We start from the raw sequence: 24,650 nt of genomic DNA, 5'->3' as shown, positions 1-24,650 counted from the left end.
GCACATAATGAGCAGATATTAACTTGGACTTGTCTCCCCCTCTTTTCTTTCAGAAATCATCGACGACCTTGCAAATCTCGTTGACAAGACGGATGGCAGGATTCGTGATGAGACACGGAGGGTGAGGCTGGTGGAAACGAAGTCAGCCTCATGTGGTGAGCCCTGCTTTGTTTACTTGTGAGGCACTAAAAAGCATCTCAGCCTCGTATCAGAGAACACAGCTTCTTTCTATAAAGGAGAAAAAGTGTATTGATATTACAGCATTTCCGCAGCTCTTTGTCTGCAGACGTATGCTGTGTCAGAGATCACATCAGTGTTAATTTCATCAGCTTTTTTTAATTTAGTCTAAGTCTTAGTCACAATGTCGAAAATCAATTTTAGTCTTAGTCATATTTAGTCATTGCCTTCCCAATTTAGTCTTAGTCTTAGTCACAATGTCGAAAATCAATTTTAGTCTTCGTCAAATTTTAGTTATTTTAGTAATTTTAGTCAACACTGTACATAATAGAACTTCTCCACACACTGCTTCTCTTTTTAACATATATCACACTGTACAGAGTAAAACTTCTCCACACACTGCTTCTCTTTTTCTCTATTTTATTTATATAACACTGTGCAGAATAGAACTTCTCATCTTGGCCACCACCGGCATCGGCGGCATGATCAATCATTATCATGCAGGTTGTTTTGTTCTTCGCGTTGTAAACGAAATGGCTCCATACATCCAGGCGTTGTTTTCGCCCAGCTCCAACAAACCGTATACCGGTATCCGAGCCCGACGCCATGACAGGACTGCAAAGTTGAACTAGCTATGGTTAAGTTATAGCTTGCTATCGGCTACGTTACTTGACTGATTGAGCCGCGCGAGGCACCGTGGGACAGGCGCCGTGCAGGGACAAACAGGGCAACAGCGCGTAATCTTCTGAAGTTCAAGAAACATTTATATTAACAATTACAAATTAATTATAAACAATTACATTTTTTAATGTCCATTCGTCCATTGCTTGTAAATTTTGTCTTGTCTTAGTCTCGTTAACGAAAATAATTTTTTATTCTCGTCATATTTTTATTTTCTGGAAGCAATTTTGTGCGTCATCGTCTCGTCGTCGTCACGGGAAAAAGGGGCGTTAACGAAATATTTTCGTCATCGTCCTAGTTGACAAAATTAACACTGGATCACATGCTCACTCACTAATCTTTACTGACCTCTTTAAGTGTTGTACACGAGGACTTAAGAATGGCTTAAGAATGCTTTCTTACTCTACTTGGGTCACTTTTTTGGGGTCCATCTATGGAAAGCCCTATTTCAGGCACCGGGCCAGTACAGCTACACATTCTTGTGACATATCGGGTGTATTTCACGAAAGGATTTGAGCTAATTGTGTTTGAATTTTCCACTCTGCGCACATTAATTATAACAAATTAAGCACATTATTTTCATGCCACAACTTAAGTATTTGTATTATTTTGTGTTTTTTTTTTTTTTTGAGATACTTCTTACTTCTATAATAGAGATTTTCCTATGATTTATATTGCTAATGAAATGGGGAAAAAAAGATCACTTATGTTTGTTGTTTTTGGAGCTGCTGCAGGTCTGATTGATCAACAACTGATTTCATAAGAAAGAGGGCAAAACAGCAAAAACAACAAATATCAAAAAGCACAGGTGCAACAGCTGCCACACTCACTGCATCGCAAAGCATGTCTTTGTCCACTTTGACCTCACTCTGGCCTTTTCCAAAGCAGGGCAAAGCTAAAGCACCAACAAAACACAACCAAGAAGAACCCACAGCTGAGACTAGTTTTGGTCCTGCCCCGAAGTGGCCACGGCTTTGAACTCGGCCAAAAAAGAAACACACTTCCCTACCTCCCTTAGTGTGTGATCTGAAAGCTACACGGCTCGACAGTTAATAGCAGTCCTTTAGCTACACAGTCCTTTTAGAAACTGAGCAGTGTTGTTGCTCTTGCTGACTTGGAACTCTTTTCCAGAAAGAATGGTGCTTAATGAAGCAGAAAAAATGATGCTGATGAGGACAAGCCTCGTCGGTATGGAGCATTATGTGGCTGAGTGGTGGGTGGACAACTCTGTCATGCCTGCTAACATGTCCCAGGCTTTGAAGGAGGTAACTTAAGAAATCTTCAAATGGCTTTTGAGAGTTGCGGATCAGACAATGTCATCGTTTTGTCTCAACTTTGCAAAGGCATCGCCCGGTGAAGTCGTTACCACGTGCCTTATTTGGTTTGTTTAACATCTGGTTTATCATTTACGCTGAATCTCTGCTCCTCGGCTGCCATGAAAGGTGTGTTAGCTGGCTAAAGCCAACCAACGGAATGGGGCAGCATGAGCCAAGCTCATTTTGCCCTGTGAAATGTTAAGTCCCCGTTTCCATGGCAGAGGCTGCATTGTGTGCCAGCTAACAGGCGGTCTGAGACAGAAACGGAGCATGCAATAGGAAGGTCAGCCTCCAGAATGCTTCACTCTGTTGGTTGTGTCCCCATGGCGCCCGAGCGTGAGTTTGTTTGATGATCCCAGAGCTCATATTGTGTTAGAATCACGACTCTTTCTATCCTTTTGTTGAGCTGGTTCTTTTGCTTGCCCCATCTTCTTCTGTCCTCCTCCTCAGTTTTCAGACTGAAGAACGTTTGTGGACCCTGTGTGATTGTGTTTTTGAATGCGTTTCTGTAACACCCTGCATTTCTATAGTGAGCACATGTGCGCATGTGGCTATTTTATTTTATCTTTTAATTGCACGTGAGCAAACAATCTATTTTGATTATAAAGTATGAACTCGTGCATGCCTGGCTGTGCTGAAATGTATGCCTGTTAGTCTCAGACCCTCTTAGTGAATGGAAAATCCCCCTATGGTCTTCTTCGCGCTCACCTCTATGCTCTTTTTCTTTTTTTTCTTTTTTTCCCCATTCCTCTCTGTCATCCCCCTGTTCGCCGTCTGAGTTGTTTGACACTCTTCTTTGTGTCAAGCAGAGAAAGAACTGAAAATACTACATGCCACAAATTGTTTGGAGGCCTTTCCTTCTTTCTCCATGGCAGTGTGTTTAGAATTCCTTGGCTTTAGGGCTTTATTTATTTTTTGAAGCTCTGCTCATCCAAAGCCGGTGTTTAGTGTTATGTCTCAGCCGTGTCCTTGTAAAGTTAGGATCGTCTGGCTTTGACAGCACAGAGTATACTTAACATAACTATTGGTCGCTGCCGCATTGTAAAGGACAAAGCGAAGCTCTTAAAAGCGAGAAACATTTTTGAGAAATCTGAAAAATGTTTTTCACTGTAGGATATTCATTATTAATCATCAGGCATTTGCAGGGTATAGCAGATAGTGTGCATGCACGCATCAGGGATCTCCAAAAGAGCAGTTTAATGCTGCAGAAGCAAAACGATGGAACGGGTCATCTCACCTGAAGGAAAGCACCCTCATGGTTCCTGTGGTATACTTTGCACGACTCTTGGCTATAGCGTTGTGAAACAGTCATTATTTTTGAATATACTGAGTTCTCGTGCAGCACAGGCACGTGGGAAACATATTTCCACTAAACCTACACCAGATTTATATGCGACTGTTTTTTGTTCATATTTAAATATATTTGGACGCGTCCACAATATAGATGAGAAATGCAACATGTGGGTCATTCTTAGCAGCGGTTTTCACTGTGATTGCTTCATAACATTTACATCTGTATTCACACATTAGGTCACTGCGGGCTGGAAGCTATGTTCAAGCCAGCACATACCTGAAGCTCCAAGCCAGAAACCGTTTTGCTTTTCAGTTGTGGAGTCACAGTCCCTGGAGTATTGCCTTAAAACCTGTCCAAAATACTACGTCGTTGTGATCATCGCCCCAAACTGTATATCCTGTATAAATCCTAAATTTTCTGTATTTGTTAATGGCTCTACACAGCGGTGTACAGTAAACAAGCAGAAATGCTCAGATTAGGTCCATAGAACACGAGGCCATGGTTAACACGAACCAGCTAACTCAATTTGCAGGTTTAGATTTTTTTTTTAGCTTCAAAACTCACACTTTCAGTTGAGATATTTTTCTATTTAATCGAGTCGAGTGAAATACATTATTAGGTCATATTGACTCATATAGCCAGGACCATATTGAACTCTCTTCAGCCAAAAAGAAGAAAATGGAAATAGAACTTTGCCTTATCTAATGGCCCTGTCACACTGTTGCGTATGAGAGAAGCCTATGAGTTGCGTATGAAAATTAATAATATAATTTTCATACGCACGAAAAGTCCTTGAAAATAAAGAGTGACTAGCGTATGAGTAGCATATGAACTGCGCATGCCCAGCGTACGTTTCAACGCGCCTATATCAGCAGCCTTTCCACATTGCTCCATTATTGCAGTAGACGATGCGCTATCAACATCTCTCAAGACATTCATCTCGATCATGCCTCCCAAGAAGCAATCGTCGTTTGCCCGGGCCTTGGGCCAAGGAAAAGGCAAAAAAACACAAGAATCATTCTCACCCAAACCTGCTGAAATGCCTGATGCACCTGTGGCTGATGAGTTACATGCTTCTGAGCGATCAAGATCCCCAACTCCTCCTCCTGACCGCTCCCGTGAATCGTCGGTTGCCTGCCGCCTCCATCTCCGCCCGTCTGGCGGAGATGGAGGCGGCAGACGGGCGGAGGCTATAAATACGCTAGCTGTACGGTACACCTTCATGCCAACATATGGCAATTTATGTCCAGCGTTCTCGACCTATCAGTAACGTACCCATATCGTACCTCTAGCGTATTCAGCGTATGCCTAGCGTATGCTTAGCGTATTAACCATACGCACAAAAGTTTTGAGCATGTTCAAAAATTTATTTCTGCCTCAGCGTATGCCAACGTATGCCAGCGTGCTTGAAACGTATACAACCTATGCCTAACGTTCCCCTGGCGTATGTCAGCGTATACCAGCGTATGAGTGATCATTTTCATACGCAACTCATATGTTTCTCTCATACGCAACAGTGTGACAGGGTCATAAACAGAGGAACGGGAATTTTTGGTAAATTTAAAAAGGAACTTTGATACGTCCAACCTTGAATTTTTTTTTTTTTTTTTTTTTTTTTTACTTTTGAACCTCTAATCCACTGCTGTCACCACAGCATAACTGAATGAACCAGATTTACTGCTCGCTTTAGCTGATGTTGTCAGAAACTGAGGAGTGGCTTTGAGTTTGGTTGGATTAGTGTGACAGATTAGTCTTCAGGGCCAAGTGATCTCTTGGAGTGTTATGTGAGTTGGAGCATCGCCATCTGACAGCATCAGTGCATGAGTATCATGCTCATCAGAGTTAATCCTCAGCTTCTAGAGGGCCACTTCTGGAACACTATAAATCCCAGAGGTGGCTTGCATCTCAAGTAGGGGTTCCCTATTTGGGCTAGAGTGGTTATCCAAAGAGACTGGATGAGTCATGGACAAAGAGTAGGATCAGTTTACTGAGTCTGTAATTGTAATTTAGGGGTTGCTAGGGCTATACTAATCCCGCTCAGTCGGGAAGTGTAACTTTCAAACTTTTTGTCGACTCTGATTTGAGACATTGTTCCTTCTGCTTCTGGTTCCTCTTGTTGCCCTATCATGTTGCACTTTTGGAAACCAGAAATGGCAACTGAATGTGTTTAACGCAAGTGCTTCAAGTTACTCCTCTTACTCATGATGTTTCCACATCTCGCATCTCTCTGCGAGTGACAAGTTTTAGGAAATATGCCTCAAGATATTTATAAATATTTAAACTGTTTTCATGGCTCATTTCTGCCAGGGCTTCGGGGAGACCAGTTTACTCCTTGTTAACATGTTGAGATTACGAACTTACATCATAGTGCATCTGGTTTGCCAGCGAGTTTAACTACCAGCTGATTATCGAACCCTTAGATCTCTGTAATACTTTCTCAACAGAGCAAGCCAAACTGCACACTTGTAAGGGAGTGCTCTAAAGAAATGACAGACTTCATAAAAAATGGATGTCTGCATTGCTCAGTCGATGGCACGATACATTAGGCAATGACTACTGGATGGATTGCCCTGAAATTGTATACAGATATTCAATTTGAAATATTCTGCCTCTAAATTTGGTGCAGTTAATCGGCCATCCATTGCTCACAGTGTGACTCTCACTTTACCTGATAATCCCTTGACCACCATCAGGAACTCCGCACAGTGAATTGAAATCAGTTCATCATCATCTGTTCAAAATCAATAATGATATAATTTTTCTGTATACACAGTCTACACACTGCGTACCATGAGGATGTGGACTAATGGAAGTAGCCAAAATGACACACATTGTAGATCCTTTATGCCTCACTCCATTAGCTTTATTAATTTGAAAACATATTCCCATCTAAAGTCACTTTTTTTTTTTTTTTTGCAGGCTTAAGAATTCTATTCTGTTTGTGCTGTTTTGTGCGTTGAATCAGAAAGGTTAAATATTAGAAAAGGAAAAGGGAAAGTGCACGTGACGTCACACCGCCTGTTTGAGGCTATGAGTTTATTGGATGTTGCTAATTTGCCCCGTTATTCTGTTAGCGTTTGGTTTATTTGGAAATGTAATTATGGTGAGATGTTGTTTGACAAAGTGCATCGGCGCTTCACATGAGCATAATTGACACAACGTAGGAACAGAATAACATTTCACTTTTTTCCTGCCGTGTGGAGGAAACTGAAAAGATAGCTCGCATCCAAATCCATTTTTTTTGGCATTTGTCTTTGATTTGTTAGTGCAAAATTTTGAGGAAATGTTTGTCTGCTGTTTATTTGATGGTGGCCCACACATTTATACAAAACCAGAGTGATCCATCACAGCCTCGGTGTGGAGCTTTCTGCATATGGCCTAACAGATGCTGATCTGAGAGCTGCATCCATCTCTATCAATCTATTTATCTAAATGAACCGATCGTTCTCTGTAGCCTTGCTGAGCTAGACTACACAAATGGTGTGTTTAGTATCTTTTTTCAACAATATTTCACATTGGCTGTAAAAGACAGACTGCCTGACAGGTTTGACTCCACGTACATTTGTTCAAATGACTGACAGTATGACGATTTGTTACCCCTGCACCCATCCATCTGTAAAATGTACATGAGAGCAAACAGATTTGTATCGCCTGAAATATTGACTGTATAGGCTCTAACGGCACTTATACAAAAACTCCTCGGGTGGTTTTGCGTGGGGAGGCAGCAGGTCAGGATCACTGGCCATCGCTTTATTAGGAGTCCCAGGGTTACCTTGACAACTTTTCTTCCCTTAACGCTTGCGTTGGACTCTTAACAACTTTTTCCTCTCATAACTTATTTGTTTACTACTAGAGCTCGTTGCCCTAGCTACCAGAATGGTGACCACTAACCAAAATTTGTGACACCATATCCCTTTTTACGTTGCTTCTTTTTGTCTCCGCTGGATAGTTGGCAGGTTGCCGAGTGCTGGCGTGACACAGCAGAGAGCAAAAGAAAACAGACTTAGAATGAGACGCGGTTAAGGATGCCAGCGAATTTAGCGTAGCTGTGTTGCTAAGCTTCAAAACGGATGCGATCACTCTCCTTTTCTGCGTTAAATTCTTGTTTGATTGTTTCACCAAACGGAAGTGCAGAAAAAAAAGTGTGTTAATGTTTGTTAGTTGTTTTAGGAGGAGAAGGACCATTAATAGAGGCGGCTGTTCGAGGTTTGTGGCTCTTTACCTTTGCTCAGAGTAACTACTGGACACCTACACAGATTTTGCATAACGTGCGTAACTTTATGAAAATAGTTCAAGCAAAACTGGAGGGACGCCATCCTGTGATTTACTAATTTATGTGAATTTACATGTGCTAACAAAGATGCCATATGATTTGAGTTAAATATTCAAATATTAAACTAATTTATTGAGCTCATACTCTTAAAAAAGAATAAAAAAAAAAAGAAAACCCTTTGTGAGAAAAGAACAGCGTCACATTAATCTTGTTAGCATAAAATTTGTCCTCTTCCTTCAGAGGTCATCCTCGCCCTTTGTGGTCCAAAAGGTCTTTGAACTTTAAGCAGGGGGCCCGACGGGAGTACGGAAGGACGCTCAGGGGTCGTCTCTGTCTGTTCGTGGGGTCTCACCAATTATTGGTTCTCTCTGTGATTTGTCTTACTGATGTGTCTGAAAATCGCTAAAATGGGATGAACCCAGACTAGGGGCCTCCAAAACTCCTGGGTGGCCAGTCTGTCAGCACACACCAACTACCTCCCTCAGTATCACTGTCACAGCAGAGCACCAAATCTAGCTGGGAAGCGAGCGCCGTTATTGTCGTTGGCCTCTAGAGGCCCTCTGAGGGTCACCGGCAGTCTTGGTCACTGGGGCAGACAGGGACGGTCCAAGGAGAGCAGGAGGGTGCGGGTCAAAGCGGGTGTCGGCTGAGACTTCGCGACTCACTCATATTTTATGTTGAAGAGTGTGAGAGCCTTGCTCCCTCGCAGTGCAAGCATGTGTTAGCCTTTAATGCTGTTGTTGCTATGGTGCATGGATTGAGGTGCTGACAGATGTTGGATCGGAATCAGTGAAATGCTGATGTCTCAATCCGTTACAGATTGGGTTTTGCTTAGGTATCGTTTACACCCAAACAAAGATAATTGCTATACATTTGTATGTGTATTTGCTTTAAGCGAGAGGCTTTTAAAGAGTCATCACAAGTACTTGAGCGTGTCTTTCTCCTTTGACATTTACATTATGCTCACATGTGTTAGCTATTTGGCGGAGAGGTCCTGTTTTATCCAGTGATGACACCTAACATGCATCTTCTGTGTGAACGTGCATAAAAGCCCTGTCCAATCACATAAGATAAAAATACACTTTCTTCAAAAAACGAACTACATTTCGACAAAGATATTATCGTTTGATAGAAGGAGAGATAAAGAGATGACTCGGAGATGAGTGGAAAAAATGAGACCTGGACATCTGGGCGCCTTGCAGTCGAGCGCCGTGTGCTGTCTTGGGGAAGGAATAGGCACGTAAGGGATTGAGCATGGCTTAAATGTTGCCTTCTCTCTTTACCTGTGGGAAAACTGATGAATCAAGAATGTAAAAAATGTAAACACAAAGCGAAAAAGATGGCGAAAATACCAACCACATGCTCGCTAACACAGACCAGTTGGAGTTTGGTAGAAGGATGGAAATACTGGGTGGCTGTGACCTCGGCTAAAGTTTTCCACGTCTTATTTGTGTGTCACATAGTTTGTGCTGTGAGTTGTAGTTATAAAGAATAATATGCAGAGCGAAAGATTTCTGCATCGGTGTTAACGGCGTGCGTGGTTTAAGCAATGAGGTTTTAATGCGTACTGAGTTTGTTCGGTTTATGCTCGCCGTTCTCCCCCGAGTGAGTGGTTGGGTGCACCAAAATGGGCGCGACAATAGCTGTTGCTTCAGGCGCTTCGGTGTCATTTCAGCAGGTCACGTACCTCGCGATTTCTGTAACCCGTCACACACTAAAAATCAGAAGGGCTGCAGGTAAGAATGTGCATCAAAAACCAAGAAGGCGCAGCGATTGTAAATGTTACACAATCGTCAAAAATGGCTTCAAATTGAAATCAAGAAGTTGAAACTGTATTATTCTCTGTCTTGTGATTATTTGTTACGTTATGTCACGCAATTGGATTTATTACATAACTCGTTTCACAAGCTCCCTTTTCTCAACAACGGATTCATGTGATTCGTTCATATTTAGTTCAAAAATTGAATTCACTTTCGCTTTCTACGTTGACTTGCAAGCAACTTTGTTGGACTCCTCTTGCTGAAAGGTTTATATTCGGATCATCCTAACACCTCATCCTGACTGAATGCGAGCGAGCGATTGATTAAAAAGTGATCAGAATGCGTACTTCTCAATCAGCCTGTCCTGACATGCCGCGAGCAATGTCGCTCCGTCCAGCGATGACGCCGACCCCTTATAAAATCGCCCGCGCCGTCTCTATTTGGACGACATTTCGCGGCGGCGTCCCGCCCCTAAACACTTATTTTTGGTTGAAATGAACACGCTGCCTCCTGTTGACAAGCTAGTGAGCAACAGGTCAGCATCACTCAGGGAATAACGGACGAGGAGAAGCTGATCTTTACCGTGGAACAGCCCCCAATGGTTTATGACCCCAAACACCCGTACCACAAGGATCTGAACCGAAGGGAGCCAGAGAACTCTGTGTTTCAAGTGAGTACTTTCTGAACCAATAGAATCCCTCCCGACAAAATCATCACGTTGCATATCAGGACACCCTCGCGAAATTTCAGTGTAACAGATAGAATAGAAATAGAAATAAAAAATACTTTATTTATCCCCCAATGGGGGAAATTCAATAATAAGATAATCAGATAAGATAAAGCGCTGTATATTTCTGAAAATGACCCAGATTTGAGCTTTTAACGTCTCACTTTCCGATTGTTTTAAAGGGATAATCCGGAGTAAAATGCACTGTAGGTCAATTTACGGGATGTTGGGAGTACATACGTTGAGTTGACATCAAAATCATGTCATTCGGATGTGTTTTGAGAATTTTTATTTGACCGTTTTCAGCCAAAAGTCGTTAGCCTGGAGGAGAGTGGGGCATATGGTATCGCCGCTACAAAACGCTATTTTTACACCTCTTCTACAGCTCCAAACAACATAACACTTACGTGGTAGTGAGTAGAGGGTCCCTAAAGCCAAACCGAAGTGTCCCGAGGTCTTCATGTGGTCGGATAGAGAGTCCAGAATGAATTTAAAACCAGCCAGTATCTTTCCGGAAATGCTCCTGCTGCAGCTGGCATCTTCAGCGTAAAGTCCGTATAGTAGAGAGCCGAGTGTGGAGTAACACGCTCTGGAAATTCACAATTTCGTTGCCGTTTTTTTTTTTTTTTTACAAACATAGTCCAGTATTTCTTTCGAAAGCCAGGATAGGAACAAACACGCACCATAACTCCAAAAGTTTGCTCCGCTGTTTGTTCAACAATCTGCTCACACACCTCTCCTTCTTCTGTGATGGTCACTCCAGTCACGCAAAAGACGTCTTCCGTAAACAGGAGGCTAGGTCACGCGAGACGTAAGGTCACGTGACATTTTATAAAATTCCAACCTGTTAGTAAGCTAGGCTTTGCTGTTGCATACAACTTCATTTCACTTTCGAAAGAAATACTGGACTATGTTTGTAAAAAAAAAAAAAACGGCAACGAAATTGTGAATTTCCAGAGCGTGTTACTCCACACTCGGCTCTACTATACGGACTTTACGCTGAAGATGCCAGCTGCAGCAGGAGCATTTCCGGAAAGATACTGGCTGGTTTTAAATTCATTCTGGACTCTCTATCCGACCACATGAAGACCTCGGGACACTTCTGTTTGGATTTAGGGACCCTCTACTCACTACCACGTAAGTGTTATGTTGTTTGGAGCTGTAGAAGAGGTGTAAAAATAGCGTTTTGTAGCGGCGATACCATATGCCCCACTCTCCTCCAGGCTAACGACTTTTGGCTGAAAACGGTCAAATAAAAATTCTCAAAACACATCCGAATGACATGATTTTGATGTCAACTCAACGTATGTACTCCCAACATCCCGTAAATTGACCTAAAGTGCATTTTACTCCGGATTATTCCTTTAAATGTCTCAATATGTTTTCAGTTTATACGACTTATTTTTGGAGCATCAGCAGTTTTGTAGACTTGTGCTAGTTGTTATGCAAACAAAGTGTAGCCCATGTTTAACGAGTCGGATGGGGCAGCAGTTGATGGGGTGGGGCCCTGGAAAGTGTACCATCACCACCTCTCTCTCTTAAGTCCCAGAAAAGTCCTACAGAGATGGAAGAAGCTGTGCAGGAGCAGGATGGAGCTACTCTTACAGGAACTTGGATCGTTTTTAGCATGATTGAGTTGAGTTACGCTGCTGCTTCTGCTCTGTGGCCCACCAGATTTGTTAACCCCAGCATTATCTTGATAAAGTGTGTTTACAATTTATCAACAGATCGATTCAATGTCGTCATTTCATAAATATTTCATCTGAAAAAGCTTTTTCAGACACGAGTGATATTTTTTATGCTCATGAAAGCAATTGAACCTTGTGAGAAAAGAAAAAAAGGGCACTCTTCACGTATTTTTGTTTTCAATATGTCTCCAATTAGCTGATGTCCTAATGTTAAAGGGTAACACACCGGCCCAGCGCTGTGAGCCACTCTGCACAATGTGAGGGTCCTGAAACAGCTCAATATAATGTAACCATGAAGTTTGTTTTTTTATTATTCTCTTTACCTGTGTTTTTCTTCTGTCTTGTAAAAATATCCTCCATAAAAAAGCACTTTGAGAGTGCTTTCTGTGCCAGTGAACCGTTGGGGTTTTTCATAAAATGACAGGGATGCTGCCAACATTCTGCTTTATATGAATACATCTTCGTCAGCCTTGGTGCAATGCAGGAGAACGATTTGGCAAAATGTCAGCATCAAATACAGTTACAAATGGCAACGATAATGGATGAGACATTTGGTGTGTGTCAAACTTTCAAGCGGGATTATTTAAGGTTGAACCCGAGTAGATCCATTTAAGCATTCAGAATAATTTTGGTTTAATACAGTTCAAAGCCTGGAGGTGATCTACATCTTTTCTAAAGGATGTAAATTCTACCTGTACTTTACTGAAGTCAACTGCAGAAGCTTTTTTTTTTTTTTTCCAGGGTGGTGGCTGTAATAAAAAAACTGTAATACTTTCAGGTCCTGAGGGTAAAAGCACTTTGATGAAGTGTGAGTGAGCATTTGCACATTTTCCTCCGCTGCCATAGTATCAGTGAAAAACAATGATTATCCTCTCAAGGCAGAATTGGAAACATATGCCTATCGCATTGGTGCAATCTGTGGCAGCAAAGCTTTTTTTTCCTCTTTTTTTTTTTTTGCGACCATCGAACGCGTGCGAGTGTTGAGTTGAGTCATCGAGAGAAGACTGTCCCGCAAGGGCAAAGAAACACCGGGCTGGTGTCAGACCAAGGCCTTTTAAAAATTAGTAGTGAGGTATGCCGGCTTCCTGCCTCTTCCAAATGCGTGCTCCCTGGTGTCTGATGAACTCCCCTGCTTCCCTCTGAGCCTCAAATCAAGGTTGGAGTTTCTCAGCTGTCTGACATTTACCATTTCAACCAAAAAAAAACAGATTTTGATGCTGTAAAGGCTACATCACAGAGATTTGACTTCATCTTAGAACATCAATTAGTGTGCGTATTGCTCCGTTTAAGGGTTCATTGATGTACTGTGACTCCGTATCTGATGTGATACACATATTTTATTGTTTTATTTGTCCCCCCCCTCTGTGCACCAACTTAAAACTGACCAAACCCTACTAATGAACGGGGTATCTCATTATGGCATTTTCACAACTTTAAGAAGAAACCTGCAGTCATGTTGTATGTTAATGTGGCTTAATAAAGCTCGAAGTTTATATGACTGCTTTTGTTTCTCCTCTCTCTGAATTTCGCCGCAGGGATGCTGGTGGTGATCGTGCTGCTTCTCATCGCCATCATAGTGATCGCCGTGTGGCCCGTGTAGCCGCCGAAGACCGCAGAAACCGCGGACTTGTGTTGGACCGCCACGACGCCAGTTTGGTGACTTAAAAACGACTTTAAAACAACACACGGACATCTGTGAGCCATCTCTCGTTATATTTCCCAATCTGGTCACTGGATGGGATTGTCCCACCACGGATGTGAAAGGAAGACTTGTTCCTTTAGCAGCACGGAAGCATGTTTTTTTGTGTTTTTTTATTTTTTTTTTACAGTCCGTCTTCAGTTTGGCTGAAGGATGCTGATGACGTTTGTCTTTTCTTTTTATAAATATTGTGCAGATGTGAATCGTCTTCTTTAATGGTTTTTCAAACGTCTGCTCCATTAAATCGACTAATAATCAAACTATTAAGTTATTGTACATATTTTTAGCCCGGCCCGCGGGGAGTGTTGACCCAACAGTAGGACCTCCCGCAGGCAGCTAAAGCTTTCCTCTCATAAGTCTGTCTGTGGTCGGCGTGAGGTTTGCATTGGGTACAGTAACTCTGCAAGCTTTGCAATATTCGCACTCACTTATATTTACCCATGCATCACTGTAGCAGCTGTAACGTTATAATTTTGTTTGGGTTTTATGATGTTTATTGAACAGCTCGTAGCCAAAACAAACAGCTCGGCTGTGTTACTAACATGGCTCTTTTTCCTTCCTTGTAAATCAGTTCAGCTTGTAATTTCTTATAAATGACATTTCCAGTTAATAGCCCCTGGATTCCTGTCTGTCTGCGTTTATACCATAGGCTACTGGCTCCTCTCTCTGGAGTACTGGAGTGTTTTTAACATGATATTTAGCCGGGGTGGACCTTTGACAAAGTTTCAGCGCTCTACTGCTGCTTTCATACTTTCCATTCTGAAATATTCATAATATTTTTTCCTGCTGGACTTGAATCTGAAATGAGTAAATTGAGAGAAACTGTCTATATTCCATAGCTAAACTAATAAAAAATAAATGATTAAAAAAAAAAAAACACAATTCAAGGCAACGAAGACAAGTGATTTTTCAATGTAACAAGAGTTTATTTCAACTGGAAATCTGAATTTAGTTCTACCAAGATGGTGTGTTCAGTAGTTATTTTTCTCTCTTTAATGTCAATCATCTAAACAACCACGAACAAGTAAAAAAAAAAAAAAAAAAAAAAAATAGCTGAAAAGACAATAAAATCCACAATGTCTTGTGTCATTAAATATATTCATATATAATAACCGTAATATATTAGTAGGCATTGTAAAACATTGCTAAAAGTCTTTGCAATGGTGACAACAACATTTACAATTCATAGTATGAACACAAAGCAATGCTTTGACGTATGTTTATGGCGTTTCATCTGGAAGCTTGTCGAACCATTGCTCCCAAGACGGAGGGAGAAATTTACAGCATGAGGCTACGAGAGACGTGTGATTACAGGTTACAAATGTGCCAAATGAAAATAAAAGTAAGACGTCGACACGCAGCGCTTTGTTGAAGGTTTAACAGTGAAAGGCAGGAACATGTGAAGTCTGTACGGGTCAGTGTGGAAGAAGCCACCAGCACTTAGCGTCGTGTTGGGATGAAATCCATCCAAGGGTTTTGTAAAGAAAAATCCAATTGCAATTTTTTTTTTTAAACTACCAGCATATCAGTTGATTTCTGTTTTTGTGTTGTGAAGAAATCCCCATCTTTGTGACAATTCTGATACCACTTTGGGCTTTTTTCCAAACCCGAGCCGTGTTTTTACCATCCGCTCCGAGAAGAAATCCAAACTGAACAGCATACAAATAAACTGGCAATGTGGTTTGAATCAGGCATGCAATTCGCTCCCATTTCTCCGTGGGCAAGTGCTGAAGTGAAGAGAATTAACGTGGCAGGTCAATGGCAGACTGCAGCTCCTAACTGGCCGCACAGTGTCCTTTTAGTGAATGTACATTCATGCAATGTAGTTCCAAACTCCAAAGATGTTTATCTGCAGTCTTATAATACTGTAGGAAGTATCTCAGTTGGCACAAGCCCGTGTGAAGTGGAGTTCAAGAGCGAATTTATGTCGTACCTTTTTTTTTAGCTTAAATTCTTTGCACTATAAGGATTTATTTCTGTGCCACAAGGTCCAAAAATAATCTTTTCATTATTTCTATTCTTGCTGCTTTCAACAATCCTGCACGTATTACTTTAGAATTATCAGCATGTTCCATATATAGGAACACCCTTTCAAATACAGTGGTTTGTACTAGTTATTGTTAGTAAAAGGCAGAGGTCAGTCAAAAGTATTTCTTCTTTATTCAAATCCATTTTTTAATTTCTATGAGCAGGTATCAATGAGTTCACGTCTTGGAGATAAATCATATAAACATCTGCGTTGTTGCACTTGTGAAATACGAAATGTGCTTTTTTATTTTCTTTCTTTCCTGTATCCTCTGAGAAAACGTAGCAAACGCAAGTGCACGGCAGCACTTTTACCTGCAAACTGCTTGAGATTTTCTGAATATCAACATACACGCGAGAATGGCCTCTGATTCTCAAGTTGCTTGTTGAAAGGACTGTTTTTTTTTTTTGTTTGCTTTTTCCGATATAAAGACAAAATAAATCACAGTAAGTACTGAAAGTGAAATCAGTGATTTGAAATGCACCTTTCCCCCTCCAAAAGAAAAAAAGAAAAAAAAGAAAAGTAAATACCATAAGCAGCACCTTAGTTAACTGAACATTTCTGTCTCAAATGAGACGCATTCATAGGCAGGTTTTTGTGAATAATTAACCAGCACATTCTAACAGAAAATTAAGGGGGAGTATACAAAAAAAACTTTTCTTAAGTTAAGAAAAAGACCAATTCTATATGTTCTTTTTGCTCCTCTTCTGCCAATTGTATATTTTCAATTTGTAAAAGACCCTGATGGTTACAGGAAAAAATGCACAGCTCAAGCATCTTACTGGCAGCTAGATGGGATGCATTTCTGTGGATTAGCAACAACATCTCTTTAAGCACAAATCTCAGGAAAGGAAATACAACTGCATGGGACAGATAAGTGAGGACTTTTTGATGAAACCAGGTGGCTTCTTGGCAAAACAAACAAAACAAAAAACATGCAGAGGCAACATTGCAACTGTAATTAAGTGGCTTTTTTTTTTTTTCCTTTTTCAGTTTTTGCAACCAGCATAGAATGTCCGTAAAATTTTGAACAATCAATATAATGATTTCATACTGGTAGAAAGAAAACAAACACAAAACAATGTTATATACTGGTAATAGGTGCAAATTCGGCAAATCCACAAGAGAGACGAATCTCAAAGTAAAATAAACCACAAAACCAAATCTGCGAGGTGAGCTCCTTCAACAAAAGTTCACTAGAAAAAAAACAAATCATCCTAAATAATTCTCTTCATGCTTCTACACAAAAAAGCAGCGACATAAACGGTCTCCTCTGTCCGAGGTCCTCTGTCTCTCACCTCTTTTTTTTTTTTTTCTTTTAATCCCAAATAACCTGCTCCGCATTACTCGTGGACTCCTCTCCCTCTCCTCCAACTTTCCACCTATGGCTTCTTGCACTTGCCTTTCTTCTCACGCTGCTGGAACTTCCTGAGCCTGCGTGCCCACGTGTCCCTCCACTGGATAACCAGACTGCCTTTGTCGGCCACCACTCCACTCTGGCCGGGGGAGTCCTCGTCATTCCCCAGCAGCAGATACTTCTTCCCAGGCTTGATCTTGGGACACTTGCAGGCCACGTCCTTGGCGCGGACCCACAAAAACTGGTCCCCGCGGCGGATGCGGCTCTCGCCTTGCTTGTAGACAGAGATGATGTTGACGGTAAATTTCCACCATTCGCCGGCTTTGTCTGCCTTCAGGATGTGCACCTGGACGGCTGTAATGTGGCAACAAAGAGGTGAAACATTGTTTGATGTACTTTTCGCATACATGCAATACAGTTGTGGTCAGATTTTGGGAGTGTTCTTGCTTTTTACTCTCCCTTTGCACAGGGTAGGCCTAGCTTTTTTACGAGGAAAAGAGAGAACACTTAAAGCAATGCACTGTCTGTCCAATTATTTTAGCCAATCCTGCATAACTTGAAGTTATTTTCATACATTTAAGTGGGATTTATGACATGTCAGTAAATATGAGTAGACGGCTATTCCCTGGTTTATTTCAGCTCCAACCTTAGTTATGATTTACCCTGAGCTGTCTGGGCGCACATGTTTAGGTTATCAAAGATATATTTTGGATTGTTCATCCACTAAACTTTGTCGTTTTGCCCGTTAACATCTGCTGTCACGACTATGTACTCTGGTGTAGCTGTAGTCACGTTCTCTTCCTGGAAGTCTTTCCAAAGTCCCAGTGAAACAACTGACATCTGTTCCAACACGTTTAGCATTTCAGTCAAAGTCAAAAAGTGTATCGGAAAAGACAGCATGACAAGATGACAAATATATCTATACATATACATTTATATTCTTTGACTGTTCCACTGCAGCCACATTATATTAATCGCTTGCTGTAAGACTGTCTGCACCGACCATGAATTCTAACTTCACAAGAGTGTTTCAATGCTTGAGCTGTAGGATCAGCTTCTAAAGTCCAACCTGCGTCCATATCTGCTCTCAATTACCAAATGCTAAACTTATCTGTTCGCCGCAAGTTTGAAGGAAAATCTTTTCATGAGTTTAAAGAAAATAAACATCTTTTTTTTTTTTCATCAAAATAATTACCCACTGCATATGACCCCATGACAAAAAACGCACCGCTGAACATATCTAGAAGTATTATAATCTGTTTACTTTGATGAATTAGCTGGAAAAAAAGCGGGGTTTGTGCGGTAGCAGATTTCAGTACAATACCAGCTTGTTTAACCTAGAATGCAAGTATTTGCTATACTGACAAAAGAAAATCCCACAAAAACGCTAGATCAAAAGCTAAGACGATCACTATATTCTGAGGAATATGTTATCTGGGTGCCCCTGAATGTCTGTTAAGTGTTTTGCGGCGTGCTATCCAGCCGTTGTTTAGATATTTCATCAGGACCAGTGGTGGACCAACTTTTAGACCTACACCGCCATGCTAGCAGCCATGCTGCTACTGGCTAAAAACATCAAAGCGCAAAGACTTTGTCCAAAATAATTCTGCTGACTTCTGCGTCGTGATGTGCTTTTACCTGATTTTAAAGAATCTTTCCATACCAGTAAAAATGCTCCTGGCTGTCTGAATCAAAGGTTTTGCTTTTCTACTCCACAGAATGTCTAATTAATATGTCAGTAGACATTTACTGTTGCATCTGAAAAAACAATATTTCTCCTGTGCATTTTTCTTATGTGACTAAAGACCTGTCACGATGGAAGAAAAGGGGCTTTTGTGTTTACATCATCAGCACACACTCTGTCTTCATCAACAACCGGCAAAGATTTGGCCACTATAATCGCATATGTTACAGTATGCTGACAGACTCTGAGAAGACAGGATGATGACCTCAGCCAGATCATCAAACAATGAAATACAAAACTGTAGATGGTATTTGTTTTTATTAAAAAAGACATTGCATATATTGTACAGAATAAACAGAAAATTCATTAATTAGGAAAGATTGAGCTAAATGCAGATCCCTCATCATTTTTGGCAGCAGGTTTTTAATCAGCTGACAAATCTACTGAGACTATATATGGGATGTAAGTGAAAAAGGGGAGATAAATGGCCAAATTATGGAATAAGTGGATAAAAAGAAACCTCTCAACTATTATACGTTAGCTGGATAGACACTCATGAGGAGTGAACTGATGTGATCCTCAGAGAGCGAATATCCTCTCATGGATCCAGTGCTCGTATGTATCAATATGCATTATATTGATCAAATCACTATAGTTCTCCTGTGCATATGGTGCAGAATTTTAAAGGAACCATCTTGTTAAAGGGTCACTGGTTTCACCTTCAGGATAGAGCTAATGGAGGGGAACATCTTGGCAGTATTCAGAAGAAATCCAGTTTTCAGTGCAGGTTTTTCAGTTTATTATTTCATTAATTCATTTCACAAAGTTCGCTTGTTGCTAAACCTTTATTTAATTTGACGCTAAATATAGTATGTTGTGACTTTATGATCTAAATAGACTATTTAAATATTTCTGACTGAACCATGGACATTTGCTCGAGCCAGCAAGGGAAGTAGTAATGGGTCCGTCTCGTGTGCTTACAAACATCCAGCCAACATTGCTGAACTCGCCACTCTAACTGAGCTGTCATCACTCTGTGGATTCCGCAACGTCGGCTTGATGTGTGCAAGGACACAGCGATGCAGAGCTGAGGCGCCTCTGGTGTGCGTGAATTACAAGGAGCAGGGGGTTAACACCTTTTCTTCGCCTTGGAAGTGCAACCGATTTGTGAAAGAGGTTAAAGTGATAGTTCGGAGTAGATTCACCCTGGGGTCATTTGAACCGTGACATCCAGCCAAGTAGCCCACCCGAAGTTTTTTCGATATTGGCTGAACATCAGCTGAGTTACTGAGTTATCCCGAATAGCTTAGTACAAGCGCTAATGGGACCTGGCAGTATCTCCAAAATTACCACACTAAAATCACATGCCATGACACCAAACTTCTACAGTAGTACAAATATGGTCTGTACTCACAAAACGATGTATTTGGAAGTTTGTACATAGTCCAGGAGTTTATTATTATCAACACAAGCCTAATAGCTTCTCTGCTGCTAAAGCTGCGTTGACGTCACTTCTTGATCTGGGAGCTTCAAAGTAAGATGAGGGTTGATCTACTACTGTAGACAACAAAGTATATGCTATATTCTACATGATTTTTTATGAATTTTTATGTTGTAGAGTTGTGAATTTATTTTATCAATGGAGAAATTGAGCAGCCTTGCTTTGTTGTCTACAGTAGTAGATCAACCCTCATCTTACATTGAAGCTCCCAGATCAAGAAGTGACGTCGACGCAGCTTTAGCAGCAGAAAAGCTATTAGGCTTGTGTTGATAATAATAAACTCCTGGACTATGTACAAACTTCCAAATGCATCGTTCTGTGAGTACAGACCATATTTGTACTACTGTAGAAGTTTGGTGTCATGGCATGTGATTTTAGTGTGGTAATTTTGGAGATAATGCCAGGGTCCGTTAGCGCTTGTACGAAGCTATTCGGGATAACTCAGTAACTCAGCTGATGTTCGGCCAAGATCGAAAAAACTTCGGGTGGGCTACTTGACTGGATGTCACGGTTCAAATGACCCTTGGGTGAATCTACTCCGAACTATCATTTTAATAGCGCTGGCAGTGCAAGGGTCGATAGGATGGAGAATCAGGTTAACCCGGAAGCTAGCAGAGTGAACTCTCAGCTCACAGCAGAAGCCAGGCCAAGTGAGAAGCCATGACACTCCAACCGGAAGCTCACTTGCCCCAGCCAAGACTTTGCTCCAGGAGTGCTGAACTAGCCAACAGCTAGCAGCCTACACTACAATTGAGCTGGAGGCCCAGCCAAGATGTCATTTAGCCAGCTCTCGCCAAGTCCAGCACTTCAAGAGTGAGCAAGCCACTAGCTGGCTGACCAAATGCCGAAACATCTCGCTTGGCTTTGCTTCTGCTGTGAGCTCATGGGGCAAAACATTTAAATTTCTTGGCTGGTCCTATTCTCCCAGAGTAAGTCTAGTGTTTTAATTTCTTTTTTTCTTCTTTTTTTTGTCTGGGGTTTATTAAACATACTGTCACAACACATTCGATTGATTGATGTATGGCTGAATTACACCAATTAGTCATTACTAAGTAGAGACAGGGAAGGCTTGTATCAACTGCTGGTCGGTGGAGTTGTCTGAGGCCAGATTAGCATGATTACAGATCCCCATTCACTGAATCGGGATGAAGAGGAAGAGTCATTTCCAATTTTAAAGACATAAGAGGTTCTTTTCTCGGCAAACACTTGAAATGTACAATGCAGAGGTAGGCAGGTGAGTTATTATTGGATTTATAACTGCCGGAGTGGGACTCTTCCAACTGTGTGTATTGTCCTTAGATCATTTAACAGATCGTTTTCATAAGAGCTGTATTTGTGATTTTATGTCATAATGTCAGTAGACTGAGCTGCTGTGACCTGACAGTGACCCCTGCAGCTCCTCGCACCCACCAGCTGCCGGCGTGTGCTGCTCTGTTTGGGTTTGGTCAACAATCGCCACGCACACTGAAATGCACAGGATTTTGCTGAGATGAGATTTTTTTTCTATCCATCCCTCCCTATGCCCTGCTCTCGCTTTTGAGTCTTTTATACGTGTCTGTATATCAACCACAGAAGCTTGTGGCATCGTTTCCTGGCGCAGCATGGAGCCCTGCTCCCTGCTGATCTTTTCAAAACATTCCAAAGCAATGCCTCTCTTGAGCCAAATTCTGGGGATTTATGCTGTATTTGACTTTTTGATAAGCTTTGCTAATTTATGGTAAATCCTGCACAGGGTTCTTGTTCAGTTGAGTCTTGAATATGTTATTACAGACTGTATGGATATGCACTGTTAATTTTCCAACAAAAAAAAGCCCCAAGTGAGAGCAATGCGAGAACAAAGTGGATTACACAGAGGATAATGTAGCACTTAAAACTAATGGTGGACACATGGATTAAATAAAATGATCCAATTCTTTTAAAAGGAAAAAAAACTTCTTGTTAGAATAGAGAAATCTTCTTACTGTGTGTATCAGCTGTACACCATTGTAATGAGAGCGTGAAAAGGAAGCCTCCTTGCTGTGCTTTTATTGCATTACAGTGGTCTTCATGTTTGTGCCGTCTAATGTTTCAGGAGCTCACTCTGGTCAGTCAAATTAATCCGGCAAAAGATACCCTGCTTCTACTCAAAAATATTTGAGCTATAGCTTTTTGTCTTATGCTTGATATTATCTCATCTGTCAGTACCAGCATACCCTCTACACTCCACACTCACAGCACATGCCAAATCAGCTTGGAAGCTCTTCCGAATTCACATTTTTGCCTTGGGATATGTACATACAGTCGATAAGGGCACTCAGTCTAGTGTTGAATGATGCTTTTTAACACATCCCGATGCCTCTTTTTACTCACATCACACCCCTCTTTTTATCATGCAGGTTAACATAGCTGTTGACATGTAAGTCCTGTTGATAAAATGATCACTGTTTTTTGTTTTTCTTGTAATTTTACCTAGATTTAAGATAAAATATGTCATTTAAAAAAAAAAAAAACATTTCCAGCCCTGCAGCTGACATTTTCCCGCAGGGACTGGAACGCATTGCAGAGACCACGCTTTTCTCATGACATCAACGACAAGGTGGGAGAGGTGGAAGAGGAGGTGTCTATAAGCTGACCCCTTAACTCCTCCAAATCCCTGCAGAACAAAGCCTGGACCTGTCCGTCAAGCTGCTGAGGTATGCTGCAGGATGCCCCTGCTTGGTTGACCAGCTCTGTAGTCCGACTTCAATCAGGGGAGGGGACGCAGGGGCGGGAAGAGGGGAGAGGTCATACGACTTATCCACACCTTGAATGGCGCGGCAGACGGATGGTCGCAGGAATGCAGCGAGAGACGCTCTGGTTGAGGGGGAAGTGGGCTGCCATAATGAGGATCTCTTAGAGAGAAACCCACTGTCTGTCTCACTGACTTTGCTTTATCCGCTGGGGTCTTAAATGCCTCCACAAAGATCACCTGCCTCCCCCCGCAAACACACACACACACACACACACACACAGTCTAATTCTATATCCTGCCTTTTCCCTGAAGCTCCCTTTCTGTCCTCCTGTTTGTGTTTTCCTCTCTTCTTCCTTGAAGATCTGTTGTCTTTTGTTTGATCCTTTGTCTCTCCCCGAGAAAGCTGGAGTAAGACTCAAACTAAAATGCCTCCCCTGTAAACTATAGGCGCTGCTCTGGATGTATGGGATGTACATACATATCTTAAGTATGTTAAGTCTTAGAATAAATTTATGCCTTTTTTTTTTTTTTTTTTCAGATCATTTTGCTTGGGATCAGTGAAAAAAAATGTTTCACAGGGATTCTAGTCTTCTATTTGTCCCAGCATACTGACAAACTTGCTTATTAAAAAACTAATGCGAGTTCTTCCATTACATCGAATGGCCAGTGTGTGGTCTGGTGACTCACCATAATCTTTCTTGCAGTACTTCTTCATGTTGATTTTCAGTTTGCCTTTTGACGCCTTGCAGTACGAGTCGCAGTCTGCAAGAATGAGGGAGAAAATACAGTCAGGAGGTTATTGGGAAAAAGAATCACCACAGTGAGTAATTCTATGTAATGAGGCTGCCTTGTGGTTTTTAAAATCAAGGTGCGAGGCGTCTTGTGAATTAAACATGTTATTATTCCTTAAAAACTCATTGTGGAATTAATCTCTTTCTCAAAGCGTTTTGAAAACATGAAAAAGAAAAACGCTCACGGCTTTAGTCGGATTTGCTGATTTTATTTCGTTCCCAGTGCTTAATTAAAACACATTTTGGTTAACGCAATAATTAAGTCAGAAATACTGCTCTCAATGAGAAAATGCAAATGATTTTTCATTCGTACTATTGTCTGTGTCTAATTCCTGGGCTTCTTGTTCTATATTAATAAATCAACGTTTAAGTGTTCAATGCTTTTAAAAATCCACATCTTTAAGTCAACAGTCTGTCACTTTTTTTTTTGTTGTTGCAAAAAAACAGAAAAAGTGACGAAACCAAGAAGAAAAAAAATACTTAAAAATATTCGAAGAGCACAGGCTACACTTATAAAAGGTAAGTCGGGAAAAAAACTACAAGAGTTGTGACTTGAATTCAAATGTATTGAAATGATCAGAAATTTCAATGAAACAGACGTATACATTTTAAAATCTATGAATCATAAATCTGTGTATATATACACACATATGTATAAAGAAACAGAAAAATATCATTATGTATGTTTTTATCCATTTTCAGTAAGAGAAGCAGGAACAAGACCAAATCTCCTGTAAGCACCTGCCATTTACCATCACAAATAAAAGTTCCTGGAAAACAGTAACTATGTTTGGCTTTCTGCTTCAACCGTGTTATGTGACATGACTGGTGCAGCGCCACTGCTGGAATAATTGTGTGTTTGTCGGTTGTGGTGGAAGACACCACAGCGTCGCCCAGTGAGATGGCAGCAGTGATTGCAGACAACTATAAATTACTGTTTCTTGTTGTCAGACTGTGGGAATGAGG

General features: G+C 41.2%; 2 protein-coding genes across 3 annotated transcripts in view; one reads left to right on the top strand and one right to left on the bottom strand.

Annotated features, from left to right (window-relative positions):
- The window catches only part of stx8 (syntaxin 8), a 51,209-nt gene extending 35,046 nt beyond the window's left edge, over positions 1–16,163 (top strand). Inside the window, exons 7-8 of the mRNA XM_075462605.1 lie at positions 54–155; positions 13,452–16,163. Coding sequence (XP_075318720.1) covers positions 54–155; positions 13,452–13,516 — 167 coding nt within the window. The 3' untranslated portion in view covers positions 13,517–16,163. The remainder of the gene's footprint in view (positions 1–53; positions 156–13,451) is intronic.
- ntn1a (netrin 1a) overlaps positions 14,555–24,650 on the bottom strand; it is a 71,611-nt gene continuing 61,515 nt past the window's right edge. For both annotated transcript variants that reach the window (XM_075462603.1, XM_075462604.1), the window contains exons 6-7: positions 23,581–23,655; positions 14,555–17,352 (exon numbers count right to left, since the gene is read on the bottom strand). In XM_075462603.1, coding sequence (XP_075318718.1) covers positions 17,024–17,352; positions 23,581–23,655 — 404 coding nt within the window. In that variant the 3' untranslated portion in view covers positions 14,555–17,023. The remainder of the gene's footprint in view (positions 17,353–23,580; positions 23,656–24,650) is intronic.

Source organism: Odontesthes bonariensis, chromosome 4 (assembly GCF_027942865.1).
Source record: "Odontesthes bonariensis isolate fOdoBon6 chromosome 4, fOdoBon6.hap1, whole genome shotgun sequence".
Lineage (NCBI taxonomy): Eukaryota > Metazoa > Chordata > Actinopteri > Atheriniformes > Atherinopsidae > Odontesthes > Odontesthes bonariensis.
The sequence above is the reverse complement of the archived record's forward strand: the minus strand, read 5'-3'. Positions and strand labels throughout refer to the sequence as shown.